This window comes from Sturnira hondurensis, unplaced genomic scaffold (assembly GCF_014824575.4).
Source record: "Sturnira hondurensis isolate 20B ecotype Veracruz unplaced genomic scaffold, ASM1482457v3 Scaffold0007217, whole genome shotgun sequence".
Taxonomy (NCBI): domain Eukaryota; kingdom Metazoa; phylum Chordata; class Mammalia; order Chiroptera; family Phyllostomidae; genus Sturnira; species Sturnira hondurensis.
The window spans coordinates 4,872,235-4,889,638 of record NW_028079848.1 but is presented as its reverse complement, the minus strand read 5'-3'; the positions used below and the strand labels follow the sequence as shown (position 1 = coordinate 4,889,638).

At 49.6% G+C, this 17,404-nt stretch overlaps 3 protein-coding genes across 3 annotated transcripts; 2 read left to right on the top strand and 1 right to left on the bottom strand.

Moving 5' to 3' along the window:
- The first annotated feature begins 3,852 nt into the window (after positions 1-3,852).
- LOC118990713 (histone H4) lies at positions 3,853-4,215 on the top strand. Its single transcript, XM_037051449.1, has one exon. The coding sequence runs from the start codon at positions 3,889-3,891 to the stop codon at positions 4,198-4,200; it is 312 nt and encodes a 103-aa protein (XP_036907344.1). The 5' UTR covers positions 3,853-3,888; the 3' UTR covers positions 4,201-4,215.
- A 4,050-nt stretch (positions 4,216-8,265) lies between these two features.
- Positions 8,266-9,192, bottom strand: LOC118990704 (histone H4). Its single transcript, XM_037051440.1, has one exon. The coding sequence runs from the start codon at positions 9,132-9,134 to the stop codon at positions 8,823-8,825; it is 312 nt and encodes a 103-aa protein (XP_036907335.1). The 5' UTR covers positions 9,135-9,192; the 3' UTR covers positions 8,266-8,822.
- Positions 9,193-14,018: 4,826 nt separating this feature from the next.
- On the top strand, positions 14,019-14,838 carry LOC118990684 (histone H1.3-like). Its single transcript, XM_037051419.1, has one exon. The coding sequence runs from the start codon at positions 14,083-14,085 to the stop codon at positions 14,749-14,751; it is 669 nt and encodes a 222-aa protein (XP_036907314.1). The 5' UTR covers positions 14,019-14,082; the 3' UTR covers positions 14,752-14,838.
- Positions 14,839-17,404: the final 2,566 nt, after the last annotated feature.

Below are 17,404 nucleotides of genomic sequence, written 5' to 3'. Positions count from 1 at the left end.
CAAAGAAATGGCATCTGCCTCCAAAAAAGGGGGTGTGGAGGGCGGGTAGTAGGAGAGGTAGTGCGTTGTAATGGCTGTGGCCGCCCAAGTCCCTTCGTCCTCCTGAGGAGCTGAGGCACCTCCAGCCGCGTTCTCCCCCAGCAGCCCTTTTCCGGAGCAGCCGGAACGCGCGGGTGCGCGGCCAGTGATTCAGCAAAAAAAAAAAAAAAGTTTCTGCGTCACTGGAAAGAGCCAATGGGCTCCCAGTTATGTATTAGCTCTGGGAATAGTGATTTTAAAAGCTGTCATTTTAAGGCCGGAGGCAGGGGGTACACAATTAAACACATCAGAAATTGGTGGTGGCTTATGGGGAAGAAATAAAATTTTAGTACCGAAATGTTTTAAATAGATTTATTTGTAACAGCCCTCAAGTGGAACAGCCCTCAAATAATACTATTGGCAAATAGTATTATTCTATGGGCCAAAAAGGGTGGTGGCTGGGGGGTGGGGGAGGGCTTAACACACCTGAGAAGCCCAGGGAGGCCTGCGGGGCGGCCTTATCAGCTTAGGGACCAAAAGTAACCGCGTAGTATGGTCTGAAATGAAAAACTTTCTACCTGGAAGTGAGTCCTGTCCCAGGTCCGTGTGTCCCTGACAAAGGCCAGTCTTTCCCTTAGTGAATGGCCTGTGGTGTGTCTCGCTCCACAATACAAAGCTTCTGAGCTTCGGGTGGTTAACCTTCCTCCAGGCCCCTCAGGGCACAGTCCCTGCAGGGGAGGGAGACACAGGTCCCCTCTTTGTTATTGTTATCGTGTTAATGGTTGAATGCTAACTATCAAATACTAACAAACGTGAAAGGACTGCCAATTTGTTTGACTTTTTACCCATTCCCAGAGGCTTCCCGCTTTGCTTTCTCCTGCCTCCCTTACCCATCTCCGGTGCGTTTCCTGTAATATGCACCTAAGTGTAATCTGAATCTGATATGGAAAATAAGTCCTAAAACTGCCCCTTTTGGGAGCATTTTCTCAATCTACTGAGGGTTTTTCTCCCTGACAACTTGTCACTTTGGCTGAAGTTAAATCATAAAAATTCTGGACAGGTTCATTGTTCTTTATACCTACATATAAATTCTCATACCTGGATACAAGTGTATCCCACTCAGCAACAAAAACGCAGCGTACGGACACAATGTAACAACCTGGCTGGAGCTCACCTGCCTAACGCTGAGTTGGGGGTGGGGGGATGGGGAGGGGAAAGCCATTTTCAAAGGTTACATATTGTATGATTCCATTCACCCGGCATTCTCGAAATAACAAAACCAGAGATGGATGCCTGAGGAGTGACTGCCCCAGGACAGGGAGGAGGTGAGTCTTCATGAGACTGTAAAGGGGAGTTTTGTTACGTGCATCTGCATATTGGTTACTTGACTCTCTCCATGCCGATTGCAGGGACCTACCTGCTCACAGGCCCAGATGAGAGCCTGTAAAACAGGAGACTGAATACTGCAGGGGTTCAAACTCATCCTCACCGGGAGCCACATCAGCCTGGCAGTTGCCTTCAAAGGGCCGAATGTAGAGGTCCTTGCCCCTGGTTAAGGAGTAGTTATATGTACACAGTCTAAAAATTACCTTCGGCCCCTTGAAGGCAACCAAGAGGTTGATGTGGCCCTTATGAGAAGGAGTTTGACACCCGTGGAATAAAGCCTGGATTCTAGATTACATTAATTTGCCAATATCAATTACTTGGTTTTGATATTACACTTATATTATGGGAAACTGGGTTTAGGGACTGTATTTCCAATAAACTGTTTTTAAAAAGCTGTACCACTTAGCAGTTGCTACTTTGTATTTCTTAGGATTCTATGGCTTGCTTCACAAAACAATGTGATTTTTTTTTCATATAAACAGCAGAGATTTTCCTCTTTCTTTCTGGCTATTCTAGTGGTGACAGCCCTTTGGCCGAGTTTCGGTTCACTTGTGTTGGTACACGTTTTTGGAGATAATTGCTGCCCCTACGTGAAAAGTAAAATGAGTTTCAAAGTGATACTTGCGATTTCAAATTTTTTGGTGCAGTAACAGGCCAAACTGATCCTTGGTCTTTAGGACAGTGGCCTTGCTGCCTCCATGAAAGTGCTACGTCGAGGGACAAAAGCCACGGGCCCAAAATCCTGTCTCTTGTGCTCAAATCCCTAGATTTAGTACCTGATCTAATCGCAGTTTCAATCTCCCGCAGAAACAATCACAAGGAACAAATCTGGAATGTTCTGGTCAAGCAGCAGTAAGGTAACCTGCGGCCTGGGCCCTCTCCATCCCCCTTAGAGAGATGAGGGGCAGTCTGCAGGAGAAAGCCCTACCCTTCCCTTTCCCCAAAGAGAAATCCTTTCTTTTCTTTTGCTAATAGCTCGCCTGCCCCATCCTCGCCCCCATACCAGCTTTCCATTTCGTGAGGTCTCTCTGAGGACGCCTCTAGTTGTAAGAGCGATGCTGCACGATTCGTGAGCCGGATAAAATAACAATTAGATCTTCAAATTTCCTCAGCTAACTTTTGTTTTTAACAGTAAAAACGGTCTCTTGTTTTGAACATTGTACTGTAGTCACAGGCCATCATTTATATTTTAGTGCTCTCATGTTTTATATAGGCTCAAGAAACTTTCTACAATAATGCAAACAGAAAAAAATAATGCAAACATCTACAAAGGACTGCATTTATTTGTATTACTGTCATTTGCATCAAGTCGCTTTTTCTAGTTTCAGCGTTTATGACAGCTCTACTTGAATTCTCATCTAACGAGGAGACCGGGACAGCATGGGCACCCCTCCCCCCTCGGTCCCACACCGCTGTCGGCCCTTGGCAGTTTACATCCTTTTCCTCCGAAACCCTTTATTGTTTAAGTGTACGTGGGCAATTTGTTTAACTTACAGTGCACTGGACACACTGCTGTTGCCCTGGAAATATTTTCAAAACCTTCCAGGAGTTTTCGTCCTAAGTCGGGCGATATAGCACTTCGCCAGGCAGTTTGCTGACAGTCGCCATGTTATAACAAGGGTCGACCCTTTTTCACGACCATGGCCCCTGAAACTCCGTTCAGCAGGCGCCATAACAACCTGAGGGCAGCCGCTCAGGGGTTCCAAACCCCAAGCCAGGTGGGGTTGCTTGGCAACAAACTTACCAATTGATTCCTTTGCTTCTTGGGGTTTGGACTTGTTTCAACTCCAGTGTGGAGATGATCCAAGAATATCCACGGGTTGGATAATCCCGAAACACACACATAAACGAGGTGATTTCTTTTGTGTACACAGTAAGACGCTCTAGTTTAGAATTTTTTATTTTCTAAATGCCACAAAATCTCCCCTCCCCAGCAGGGGCGGGGCCAAGGGTTGTTTTCCGCCCTTTCCGGTCTGTTTCAAACCGGGTCCGCCCAGTTGTTACTTAAGAGGCTGCGGTGGCCACTGTGAGGACAAACGTCGCAGCCTCTACTCCTTCACCATGTCTGGTCGTGGCAAAGGCGGGAAGGGTCTCGGCANAACCTGAGAGCAGCCGCTCAGGGGTTCCAAACCCCAAGCCAGGTGGGGTTGCTTGGCAACAAACTTACCAATTGATTCCTTTGCTTCTTGGGGTTTGGACTTGTTTCAACTCCAGTGTGGAGATGATCCAAGAATGTCCACGGGGTGGATAATCCCGAAACACACACATAAACGAGGTGATTTCTTTTGTGTACACAGTAAGACGCTCCAGTTTAGAATTTTTTATTTTCTAAATGCCAGAAAATCTCCCCTCCCCAGCAGGGGCGGGGCCAAGGGTTGTTTTCCGCCCTTTCCGGTCTGTTTCAAACCGGGTCCGCCCAGTTGTTACTTAAGAGGCTGCGGCGGCCACTGTGAGGACAAACGTCGCAGCCTCTACTCCTTCACCATGTCTGGTCGTGGCAAAGGCGGGAAGGGTCTCGGCAAAGGCGGCGCCAAGCGCCACCGCAAGGTGCTGCGTGATAACATCCAGGGCATCACCAAGCCCGCCATCCGGCGCCTGGCCCGCCGCGGCGGCGTCAAGCGCATCTCCGGGCTCATCTACGAGGAGACCCGCGGGGTGCTCAAGGTCTTCCTGGAGAACGTGATCCGGGACGCCGTCACCTACACGGAGCACGCCAAGCGCAAGACGGTCACGGCCATGGACGTGGTCTACGCGCTCAAGCGCCAGGGCCGCACCCTTTACGGCTTCGGGGGTTAATTTAAGTCCCTGTTCCAATCAACGTAACCTCGTCTCCACCAAAGGCCCTTTTCAGGGCCGCCCACTTCCTCCTAGGAAGAGCTGTGCGCCCTTTCCTGCTCAGGTCATTCTGCAAACAAGTTCCCATGGGTGTCGGTGGGGCCTCACCCATGGCGACTCCTCCGTGACAGGCCTCGGTCTGTGCGCAGGGGACGCCCTCGGCTCCTTGGAAGGGAGCGCAGGCCGGGCTGGGGGCGGGGAGCGGGGACGTAGCTGGAATACGGAAGCAAACCTGGAAAGGGGTGGTCCCAGCTCGCCACTGACCCCTAATGGTGGAGAGAGCTGCGGAATCCCAAGGTCTTTCTCCGCCAGTGACTCCGCCCGCCCTTTGTCCCCTATGAAGGGTCATGTTCGTGCCTGGTTCTCCCGGAGCGCCAGCAGGAGCTGAGCCCCGTTTTAGTCGGGGGGTGGGGGCGGCGCGAGGGGGCAGGTGGTTCGGTAACTTTATGATTTACGAGTTTGAGAGGGTGGTGCCGCCGCCCCTAGGAACCCAGAACCTTTAAGATAACCGCCACAAAAACGCTAGGTGCTAATTCCTAATTTGCCCGGGGAGAGAGGTACAGTCTGGCCTCACCTGACACCCTCCCCTCTCCTCCCAGGTGGCGAATTGATCATAGTCACTTATGCCCCTCTCCTCAAAGTAAAAGTGAGCTGGGCTGTTAAGTGTAACCAACTGGGACTTGCTGATTTCCACGCTCAGGCCCGTGCCTCCCTAAGCCCGAGGCCGAGCAGTTGGTAAACTACTGTGGGTCTGAGTCTAACTTCCTCCGAGCCCCGGAGGCCTCACTTTGCATGTGAAGGGGTGTTTGCAGGCCCTCCCCCTCTGTCCCCCTGCCGCGCCGGGCTTGTCTTCATCTTAACTCTGCCTTCTGTAAATCGTAACGCTGTCCTCCTCATTTTTGTTTTTTGTTTTAATTATGGACCATTCAAACACTGACAAACACTTTATTAAGTTTTTTTAAATATAAAGTATGTCCTCAAATTGATACCTCAGCCAATTAACTAATTTCCATTTTTGATTTAATGCTTCAGAAATTTCAGAAAAGAAAATTTCTGAGAAAACTTTATAAAGAGACTGAAGTTTATCATACTCAAGCCACGCCTAACATCTGAGAAGATGCTGTTTATATAAAATATTATAGATTAAAAGTGCATAGTGTTTGCATTTCAATCCGGTAAGAGCCTCAGGTTTCAGGCAAGGAAGTTTGGCATCGAGTTTGCACTGCCTGGTTTTTGCTCTTCCCTAAAGAACTGGCTCGGAGGTGAACTTGGTGCTATCCTCCCCAAGAGAAGGGTCGCTGCTCCTCATGCTCCTCAGGAAAATTCCTCTGCTGCCAGGTGCTCTGCTGAGGGTCCCTCCATGACACTGGAGGGACATGAATCCGCAGCTGGGTCACCAGTGGACCTAGGAAGGCTGCAGCGTTGTGTGGGGACAGACGTCCACGGAGCCTGTTTCTCACTGTGCCTGGTGCTTGGTAAAGGTGGGAAGGCCTCTGGAGGCTGCAAAATCTATCTTACGTTTGAAACGCTAGAAACAGGTAACATGAATCACTCACTGCACAGTATTTGACCCTCAGATAGTCTGATGTGTAGGTTTTCTGTGCAACTTTAACAAAGGAGAGTAAGAGGGTAAACCGTTCTAACGTACAATTGTGTGTATATTAAACTCATTGCATACTCCAAGCCACCCTATGAGACAGATGTCAGTGTTGCTACCTGAATTCTCGGGGATTCAAGCCCCTGAGTGCATGGTGCTTTTTTATTGCCAAGCGCCCAAGTAAAAATAGACAGTTCTCTCCATGCTGTATTCCTGGAGTTGTGGGGGCGGATTTTTTTTGATGTTCCCTAGCCCTTGCAGAGAAGTCAGATGCTAGCTCTACCCTCCCAGCATTCTTCCCTGGGCCTGAGAATTAAATTGATGTAGGACTGAAGGGGAGTAGAGGAGGTCATCCCCAAATGGGCCACGTTGGCCTGTGACTTATTTTGAAGACCCAGCAGATTCAGAAAAAACTTTTATGCCTAAAAGAATGTAGATAGCAGTTTGTTCCAGATAGAGAGCCATTAGCAGAGTTAACTCTGATCTGGATGACCTCAGGGCAACCTCCTGATTGACAGCCCTCGGCTGTCCTCCTCCTATGAACTGCCCTCCTCCTGGTTGGCACCCAGGCCCCCCTCTGGTTCCTTAGCTCAGGACAGCAGACCAGTCTCAATTGTCTGACGTGCCTTTGGGTCTTACTATTTTGGTGCTTTTGTATGTACAAAACTAAAACTGTTATTCTCCTGTTAATCTGTCTTGTGTGAATTTGTTAAACCGACCAAATAACCCAGAAGGAAATTTTCCCACCGTAAAAAGACACATGAACGCATGCTAGTGCACCTCATATAAAGGTTGCCCAAGCCGGGCCCCCTCAGAAGGAAACAATGACTTTAGCAAATCGCTGTGCCCTGACTACAGTGGGCTGGAGTGACCCTAGGGCAGGGAGCACGCAGGTGGGGACCTGGCAGGAATGTGGGGCCGCTGCAGGACCCTGATGATGGTGCCGGAAGGTGGAGCTTTCCTCTGCTCTTTAAGGATGTGCAGCTGGGCCTGAGCATTAAATGGACGTAAGACGGATTAACAGGAGAAGAGCAGACCCATTTCGATTAATATTTCTGCATGTACAGGGGAGTCTCTGCAGGAAAGTGATGAGCCCAGAAGTGAGTAGGCCTTACATCCTAAACAGAGTAGGAATTGTCAAATAGGAACTAACATATACAGGCAGGCTGAAGTAAGATAAGGCTTATTTAACAAGGTCTGTGGGTACAGATCTCTCTGGGCCTCAATTTTCCCCCTCTGATCACAGGAGCCCCTTTTCTTCGTGGTTCAGAGAAGGCACATTCCACGGGGGACCGGGATCTGCCCTCGGAAAGGAAAGGTGGGGCCAGAGCCTCGCTTCTACACCTTCTTTATTTCTTCGGTCTGTAACTCGAGTCTTGATGCCCAAGTGGCGTTATTTTAAAGCGGCATATCCTGCCACCTGGCAGGACGCCTGGTGCTTTTCTGGGTGTCTGGATATCTCACCATTTACAGCACACTGTGGTGACACGGAGGTCCTAGGAAGTGGCGGGAGGAGCCCTCAGGAGACCGCTCACTGGGGAGAGTGGGAAGCAGAGGCATGGGTCCCCCAAACGCCAACTGAGAAGAATCGGGGAGGACAGACTATATCTGGGTCAGGGGGAAAGGGACCACACAGCCTCCTGAAGGCAGGGGTCACACGGGCCCAGATGTAGCAGATTAAATCCTTAGTGTAAGTTTCCACTTGGAAATTAGTAAGTCAAGTCAAATAACCTTGGCAAGTATATATGTGAGTGAGTGACTGGGACAGACATCATGTCATCGTAGTGACTTGAGCATTCAAGCCTTGAACATTTGCTAAAATGAAAAGGATCTATCTAGTAATGGACAGGGTTGTAGGCCAAGAGAAGAGACACTGAAATCTAGTTATATGCAGGGTGGGGTGAAAGTAGGTTTACTTGTTTGTATGGAAAATAATACCATAGTTAATAAATAACACAAAAACGAAGTTTCACATGCTATAAACCTACTTTTGTTCCACACTACGTGAAAGGAAAGGGGCCAGGAGAATATAAAAAATGTAAATTGGGATGTCATTATGGTTAGAGTTGGATGACCAGCTAATTTATTGTCCAAGCAAGGAAGTTACTGATAGTGGGATAACCCTCCATTAATAACCATCCTGACGCTGAACGGGTGGGCTGGGTGTGGGGGTTTAAACGGCACAGGTAAGGGAAGGGTTTACAACACAGGTGCAGGGTGAGCAGGACTCGGTCCAAACACCCCTCTTCTGCCTGCGGGGAAACGGAGAGCAAAGGATGCTGGCCCGGTCACCGATGGGCAGGCCGTCGGGGACAGAACACACTAAAGAAGGTGGTAAATCAATCACCAATTTTAAAAATAAAGCAGTAGGATGAGCGAGGACCCAAGTCAGGCTCCAGTTCCACGTCCTCAGGCACGTTCTGGGAGAGAGAAAACTGAAGACCCTTCCAGGCTTGATCTTTGCTTTCACCCGCCTAACTCTGCGCGGCTCCGTTTCCTGCATGGGGTTCGCGTGAAGCCCGGGCGCCCCCTACAGGACAGCGGGTGGAAGGTCCGCGCAGGCTTCTGGGAAAGTGGGTTTTAATGTCCCCGGAACACAATGAAGCCAATTAGTAACATTTGAATTGGGGAACGGCTGCCATCACAAAGGCAACTTGCTCCAGGGGGCTACAAACCCGGGCGTCTCCGAACGCCTAAGGACACAGCGCCTTCCACCCGCCCCCGCAACTCGTTGTCCTTTGGGCTCGGCTGAGAGCCGCCATTTTCGCCACGGCCGCCGACTAGAAAATGGCCCCGGACCGGAGCGCGCCAAACTTCGCAAGGGTCACGTTCTCGTTAAAAGTTAGAATCCCAACAGGACACAAAGAAACAAGCACTACCTTAAGGTCTGGTTGTTACAAACAGCCCTTCATGTGACCACGTGGGTGGCCCTGAGAAGGGCCTTTGGTGGAGGAACCGGGGCGCAGGGCCAGGGCAGCGGGGGCGCTCAGCCGCCGAAGCCGTAGAGGGTGCGGCCCTGGCGTTTGAGCGCGTAGACCACGTCCATGGCCGTGACCGTCTTGCGCTTGGCGTGCTCCGTGTAGGTGACGGCGTCCCGGATCACGTTCTCCAGGAAGACCTTGAGCACCCCGCGGGTCTCCTCGTAGATGAGCCCGGAGATGCGCTTGACGCCGCCGCGGCGGGCCAGGCGCCGGATGGCGGGCTTGGTGATGCCCTGGATGTTGTCACGCAGAACCTTGCGGTGGCGCTTGGCGCCGCCTTTGCCGAGGCCCTTCCCGCCTTTGCCGCGACCAGACATAGTGAAGAGCAATAGAAGATCTCCGTCCTCTCCCGCAGCGCTCGCTGCAGCCGCTTATATAAGACTTTGGCGAGCGTTTCCGGAAATGGGAGGTGCAGGGGGCGGGACTCGCGCTCGCGTCCTGCTCTTTCCTGTTTCCTTGCCGGCGGGTGTCTGTGGACTTTGGTCCCGGGCCTGTGCGTTCTTTTGGTAATTGGTATCGCCCGAGTGTCCCGATCACCATGACCATGTATAAAAAGGAGGCAGTAATACAACACTTGTCCACGGTAGGGCGAGATACCAGAATAAAATTTATTTTAAGTGCAAAGATCCTTTAAAACTATAAAGTATTGATTTGTACAACTCTAGCAATACTCGAGGATTTGGCAGGTCGTGGGGACTTCTCATTTGCATAATGATTGCGTTGTTTTCAGCATTCCTAAGAAGGAGCTCTAGAAGGGGATCCAATGTTAATTGATTTTCACTTTTTGCTCCCAGACTCATAAAGCATTTTTTGCATTGTAAGAACGAGGAATCCCAGGCTCGGAGAACTAACCTGTCCTAGTCTGTGGTGCTGTTGGGGAGAACTGAGGCCTATGATTCTGGATTTCCATGACCTTACCACTTAAAATTGATCTATGCGTATAAAGAAGGTATGTCATGGTGAATAAAAGTTTGCAAAGTAACAGACTTAAAAATAACATGAATAAAGGCTGTGAAATACTGTCCAACTAAAAAGAGCACCTGAAGTGGTGTTCTGTACACAGATGATGGGTTGATTTAACGGACAGATGCCAACATTCGGCCCTTTCCCACATATCCACACGGAGTACCTTCTACCTACTGCAAAAATGACCTGTTAAGATCCCGCTCTGGGATTTTTAGATGCAGTCGAGATGAACCGTTTCCTCCCCACAGAGACTGAGATGCAGACTTAAGCAGATTTAGATATTGGGATCACCCGGGCTCACCTTTTTGAGAAAGCACAAACAAGAATCATTGATCGATTGACTGATTGATTGATTCAGTGATTCAGGGTCAACTCTATGCCTAGAATAGTGTACAGATACTGGATTTACAATGACAAACAATTTTTTGTTTGTTTTGTTTTTTCTTTCTTTTTAATTTTGAGACTATGTTGAATAAAGCTGGGGACAGTGAAACAAAGAAGGACTTAGAATAGAAGAGGCAACAGGAAAGAGTGTAGGAGGGGCTGCAATTGGCTGTGACTGTCAGAGAAAAGGGGGCCTTGGAGACAAGTTCAGGGGGTTAGGCTGGGCAGAGCTGCCTCTGCCAATTGCCCCTCTCCTTGAAGTCTCATGGGAACCCTCAGTGTTTAGGAGATGCTCACCTGCCAGGGAAGACAGGTTTGGGTGTGCTCCTGGGAGGGAGAGTTCGCCAATGAGCACGTTCTTTTAAAGGAATGGTCAAGTGCAGGGAAGAGAAAAGTCAAGTCTGGGTGAGAGGTCAACCTGAGTCAGCTCCCCAGGCTCCTGATTCTGCCTGGAAGTGATAGGTGGGGCTGCTGTGTGACTGTATCACCTGGGATCCTGTCCGACTCACAGTTGCAGCAACAACCCTAAATCCACCGAAGTGGCATTTTTAACAAGATCCCCTGGGGCAGGCTGGTGCGTGCAAACGTGGGGAGAACTGTTGCAAAGCTATGCTGTCCTGCATTAGCCACCAGTTACGGGTGCTCCTTTCGACTTAAATCAGTTAAACCCAAATAACATGGGAGATTGGTGTCTTCAGTTAGCCACATGCAGGGCCTCGGGCAGCACAGCCGTAGACCGTTTCCAGCACCCTGGGCTCCCCTGGGCTGGGTTGAAACGGGGCATGCCTTCCAAAGAACTGGTAATGCCGACTGTGGACAGTGGGGTGCGGGGCACCTGAGATGAGGTGAAGACTGGGCTTATTTGAGGAGAAATCAGCCAACTTCTGGGTGCACCAGGTATTACACATAATGAGACAGAGAGAGGTGTGTAAGAAGAAAATTGCAAGTTTGAGAGCAGTGCCCTTTCTAGGAAATGAAATTGATAAGGTGTAGCCGTGGGGAGTTTGGAGGAGAGTTTCAATAGGGAGAGCATCCTTCGGTGAGACCATCCCAAAGGAAGCTACACTAGATGTGGTTTCTCAGGGCCCTTTTGGACATGTTTCATTCGAACCCAAAGCCCGGTCTGCTATACAGCCCTCGAGTCTCCTTTGCCCATTTCGTTCTTTATCCAGTGCAGTCTCTTCCCCCCTAAGCCTTGTCCACTTGCTTCAGCACAGTTCCTGTGACAGACCGAGTGACACTGGCTGTGTTCCTCACCATCGACCACCCTGCCGAGAGGGGGGTTGCCACCACCACCCAGAGAGCTCTCCGTCACTTGTCTGTAGTTTGTCTCTGCTACTTTTCACATCTCAGCACAGTGGGAAATCCAGTGTCCTAAGATATATACAGGTTGAGGATTCAAAAGTAAAAGCACAACTTTCTCGGTGGTTGCCAGAATAAAAGGGAGAAGTTTTCAAGTTTACAGTGGCCTGGGGCATAATCCAGCTTTCAGGAACCTGGTCTGTGCTGAACGCTCTCAGCCAGGGTCAAAGCAATGGGAACTGCTTCGGGGCATGGCCCCTCCTCTCATACACTTCTGGGAAGAACCCTTGTGGTGAAAGCATTTATCTCCATTACTTCCCTCCAGGAAGGACAGTCATCAACTACAGTTAAAGAAATAGTCCTTAGTTCCAATGTCTTCTCCCTACGTGTGGCCTAAATAAAACCACGGGAGGCAGTTGGAGTGGCACAGGAATGAAACGAGGTGTCTGCCCTGGAAGGCACTTTTTTAAAAAAATATTTTATTTATTTATCTTTAGAGGGGAAGGGAAGGAGAGAGGGAGAGAAACATCAATGTATGGTTGCCTTTCGTGCATCCCCTGCTGGGAGTTGACCTGCAGGGAACTGGCCTGCAACCCAGGCATGTGCCCTGACTGGGCATCGAACTGCGATCATCTGGTTTGCAGGTCCGCGCTCAATCCACTGAGCTACACCAGCCAGGCTGGAAGGCACTTTCCACCCATTGTAAATCAAGTTCGTGCCACGCAGGGACCACTTCCAGCCCTTGCCGACAACCGCGAGCAGGACTCCTATGGTGACCCAAATAGTGAATTTTAGAAATTTTGAATTTAAATTTTATCTTTGGGGCTGGGTCACGTCAGGTCTTCTGCTGAAAAGGAAAGGGGCCTACGTAACATTTGTGATCACTGCTGCTGCTGAGGGGTCGAGCTCCTCCCCTGACACCCACGAGATCCCTGCCTGGGGAGAAGGAGCACCACGATCCCGCCCTGCCAGCCAGCCTCTTTACACACAGTGTTTGCATTCGGTATACAACGTGGCCTCCAGTCCCAGAGACGCGGCTGTGCTCAGCAAAGGACTATGGAAAAATAAGCCAAGGGATTTGGATTTGTATGAAATCAGTTAACTGTGACACCTTTAAAGGTGATTCTTTGATCTTGGTTTTACAGGAGACAGCTCTTAAATTTCAAGGAATGCAGGCTAGGATAACTAGATTTTTGGAAATAGGGGTATTTATCGGAAGAAACACAGGACTCCAAATACTTTTCTTGTTTATTGAACAAACAGGAGGTTTCATTTCAGTACCCGGTGATTTGGTGGATAATATTAGTTTGTGCTCACCGATCAATATTTACTGAATTCTGTTCGCTCTGCTGTGTCGCAAAGATGGATGGGAAAGTCAGCACACTCATAATGAAATGTTGGTTAGACCTCTTACGAGGCCATCCTTTTAGCTAATGGATTTAAGTCATGACCGTCTATTTCACATTTTGTTCTTAAAAAGCCCAGGGAGAACTGTGAAAATTCAGACTGATTTCCATGAGAAATGTTTCTTTCTACTTCCTTGTGACCCTACTTGCAATGTTAAAAAGGTCAAATCATATCTATCTTTAAAACAACATCTCGAAATAGAGGAAATAACGCACAACACTCTATGCTAAATATTAGAGAAAAACTCTGATGGGTAGGCTGTCTGTCATTAACTCATTTACCATTTTAAGGAGAAGGGATAAAAAACACCTGGTCTCCCAGGCTTCTTCAGCTCACAGCTGGTAAACTTACTGCTTTTCTGTTGCTTTGTGACTCTTCTGTGTGGAGAGGGTGGGCTTGCTCCAATGCCCACAGTAGGTCTGTAAAACAGACCAGAGCGCTTTTTCAGAGAAGCCTCATGGCCGGTTCAGACTGGGTATTCAAAAAACGCGCGGAGCAGCCTTGTCCTCACCCTTCCAAAAATGTTCAAATCACCGAAAACACTAGGGTCAAACCCAGTTTACACACTGGTCACTCAGACACTTAACGATAAAACATCTTTTGTAAAATAGTTGCCCATCGCCTCTGCAGAATTCTCTCCCCCACCGCCGATTCCCACTGCTCCGGGCAAATAGCTCCTGCTGTGCTATTGCTCTCACGAAAAACGCGGTTTTCCTTTTATATTTGAGTAGACATGACTTTATTTACACAAAGTTGCAAAGAAAAGAATGTCTAGAACTATGTCCTGGAAAAAATATTTGCAAAGAAAACCGAGAGAAATAGTATTTTTAAGAAAAATCTGCAAGTTGTCTCCTTTTGACGGAAGTTTCAAAGAGAGTTGGGGGAATCAGGACGCTTTCTGGGTGCCGGCTGAGACAGGAGGCGAGGCAAAGAGGGCAGGGAGGAAGCCTGGAGACTCTCGGATCCGTTTCCCCCAGATCCCTAATAATTTCCTGCTCAGACTTCTTACATTTTTCTTCTTTTTTGAGGGTCAGAAAACACAGCCACCCGGCGAAGCGCAGGAGCGCCTCTGGGCAGCACGGCGCGCGGAGCCGGCAGCCAATCACCTCCCAGCGACTCGCTATATAAACCCCCGCCGCCCGCGCCCGGGCATGCCGCTCTGACAGTTTAAGTCTTTTTTTGTCTTTCCAGGCAAAACAGGAAAAAATGTCGGAGACTGCTCCAGTCGCTCCTGCCGCTCCCTCCCCTGCGGAGAAAACACCTGTTAAGAAGAAGGCAAAGAAAACTGGCGCCGGCGCCGCCAAGCGCCAGGCGTCCGGGCCGCCCGTGTCCGAGCTCATCACCAAGGCCGTGGCCGCCTCCAAGGAGCGCAGCGGCGTGTCGCTGGCCGCGCTCAAGAAGGCGCTGGCGGCCGCGGGCTACGATGTGGAGAAGAACAACAGCCGCATCAAGCTGGGCCTCAAGAGCCTGGTGAGCAAGGGCACCCTGGTGCAGACCAAGGGCACCGGCGCCTCGGGCTCCTTCAAGCTCAACAAGAAGGCGGCCTCTGGTGAGGCCAAGCCCAAGCCCAAGAAGGCGGGCGCGGCCAAGCCCAAGAAGGCAGCTGGCGCGGCTAAGAAACCCAAGAAGGCCGCGGGGTCAGCCACCCCCAAGAAGAGCGCCAAGAAGACCCCGAAGAAGGCGAAGAAGCCGGCGGCGGCTGCAGGGGCCAAGAAAATGCCCAAGAGCCCGAAAAAGGCGAAAGCGGCGAAACCCAAGAAGGCGGCCAAGAGTCCAGCCAAGGCCAAGTCCCCTAAGCCCAAGGCCCCGGCGAAGGCTAAAGCCGCGAAACCCAAGGCTACAAAGGCGAAGAAGGCGGCGCCTAAGAAAAAGTAAATTCGAGAGGCAGGTCCTGCTTTGAAAACCTCAAAGGCTCTTTTCAGAGCCACCCACCAACTTCATGAAAAAGAGCTTAACTACATACATGTGTGTGTGTTTTCTTAAGGTTACTGATTCAATGCGGGGCGAAGTGGGGGGATGGAGAGGGGCGCTCATGGGGCTGAAATATCCTCCAAGATCCGGAACACTGTCCTCGTAGTAAGTTAACGTCTCTGGCTTCTGGTGCAGGGACGGCGGTCTAAGCTCGCTCCACTTTGCCCCGGCCTTGGGGCACTCGGTACCGGGCAGCAGTGCGGCAGAACCCCGCGCTCCTGCGAGGGCCACACCGGCCGGGGGCACACGGAGCTCCTAGTCGTTGCGGGTGGCCAGCTGCTGGTGGTGCGTCTCGCCGCCCTGCTCCCTGCGCGCAGGCGTGTTAGGGGAGAAAAAGCGTAATTATCACACCTACGCCAGTCTGAGGAGAGGGTTCTTCAAGGCTCCGGGCTTTCCTAAACTTCCCTGTCCCATTGGCTCCCAGAGGTTCTGGAGCGCTAATCAGATCGCACTCCTGATTCACGCGCAAGGGCTCCAGGGAGGGTACCGATTAGAGGTACCCTGTGAAGTCGCTGAAACACTTGGATTTAAAAAAAAGAATAGAAAAACTTGGATTTTTGTTTCCTCGAGGCCACCGGAGCTCGCTCTGGGGCGAGTATGCACGCTCTTGTTATTCTGCGGATAACTGAGGCCGAGGTTGAGTGGTGGTGATAGTGTGACCTCGGTCCTCTGAGGGTTTGTCGTCGTCCCTCTGCCTTATTTCCTCCCCAGACTGTTGGGAGGACCTAGGGAGCCATACAATGTCGGCCCTTGGAACAAGGGTTCACTTGTTTATTCCACTGTTTCCACTTCATCTCTGGGACTGAGGCATTATTATTGTTACTATGATTATTTTTAATCTCAGGGAAGCCCGCTTAATTTTACTGGCAAATCTTGACAAAATTCTGAGTTCTGCAGACCATCTGGGGCTGTCAGCCTGGATGGTGGATCAGCCTTGCTGTCAATTTTGGGTGCAGGCAACTAGACCCTGTGGATTCTGCAGGCCTGCGCCTCCTCCAACAAGGCCCCTCCGTGATGTGTTTGTGTCGCTCTGCAGTTACAGCGACTATCTTGAGATAAAGTTTTCGCTCCGAGTCCTTCACCCCGGTCCTCATTATTCCTTGCTGCCGCTCCTTGTTATTTGATGTTATTAATGAGACACATTATTTTGTGAACTCCAATGCAGTCATATGTTTTAACCTTGCTAACATTCTTAGCCTCTATGCATTAAGTATTTAAACATATCCTTTTGAAAAGGTAGCTACAGGCCTCAGGCTACGCAGCCCCCCCACCCCCAGCACATCACCAAGGGACACCAAGGACCTTGTGGTTGGAATGTCCCTTCACTTTATTTTGTTGACAGTACCCATGATTGGATGATAATTGCTTAAATTTCACCACTTAAACTTAGTTTTCAAAAATGAATGTAACCTGTAACCTTGTGAGTATCTTTCTAACCAGGAGTGTAATTTTCCCAGTCACAGCTGCATCCCATAATTTCTTCCTCTTTTTATGGGAGTGGCTAGGTTGAGAAAGAAGACCTGGATAAATGGGGGAATATGGGAAGCATCCTTTTGAAAACAAAGAGATTGCACTGAGTAGGAAAAATGGGAAGACAGCCGTGAGGCCTTTGAAAACCAGAACGAGAGTTAGGGTTTTGACCGGAGAGATGAGGAAGGAGCAGGAGAACAACAGGGAAATGGGACATTCCAAAGTGTGATCACGACGACTGTACAACTTCTCTGTTGCCCCTCATAGTTTACAAAGCACATTTATGATGGCTTCATTTTCAGCGTTTTGCATTAGGTACAGTTAAAAGGCTCATTTTACAACTCAGATGGCTGTGGTGTAGAAAGATGAACTGAACAGAACCACTCTACTGGTGCTTGACCAGAAAAATTCCAGACCTGCTCATTCAGTTTCTGCTTCTGGGAGGGGTTGAAATGGCAATGCAACCAGGTACCAGATACGGGTTCCGTGCCCAGAACTCTCACCACCAGCGGTGCCACTGTGGGCAGCGGCTTCTGGCCCTCGCCACTGACCGCCTAGGATGCACCGAAGACACTGTCCAAATGCCGTGGACCATCTCATCCAAGAACCCACCAGAAAATGAGATTACAAACATCAGACCTGGAAACAGTTCACTTTTGAGGTGGAGGCAGCGACATGAGCAAAATCCTGTATCAACGTAAATGAAACCTCAGCCAAATGCACGTGCCCCCACTGCAACAGCCAGAAGCAAGCCAAAAACGCCCTGCTGTTTATAAAAACAAGGAACGCAAAAACCTGAATTTGCTAAGCGAGAATTGTAAGCAATACAAAGTAGGAATGGCCAGACAATTGATACAGCTTATTTTTTCTCCTTTATTAGTTTCCAACAGAGTCCACTGAACCCAATTTTCCTTCATGTTGATATCCTATACAATTATATTATAATATGAAAACCAGACATGTTCATTGCCTTCTCAATGGTTGAGGGTTCCAGGAAATAGGGAGTTATTTCAGCTTTCTTTGGGCAAAATTCCATCCACTGGACTCCAGGCCTATGTAGTCTCACCAGTTTTATAGGTTCTCATCT

Bases quoted from the DNA above. Each gene is read 5' to 3' on its own strand.
- LOC118990713 (XM_037051449.1), top strand. From the start codon at position 3,889: ATGTCTGGTCGTGGCAAAGGCGGGAAGGGTCTCGGCAAAGGCGGCGCC.
- LOC118990704 (XM_037051440.1), bottom strand. From the start codon at position 9,134: ATGTCTGGTCGCGGCAAAGGCGGGAAGGGCCTCGGCAAAGGCGGCGCC.
- LOC118990684 (XM_037051419.1), top strand. From the start codon at position 14,083: ATGTCGGAGACTGCTCCAGTCGCTCCTGCCGCTCCCTCCCCTGCGGAG.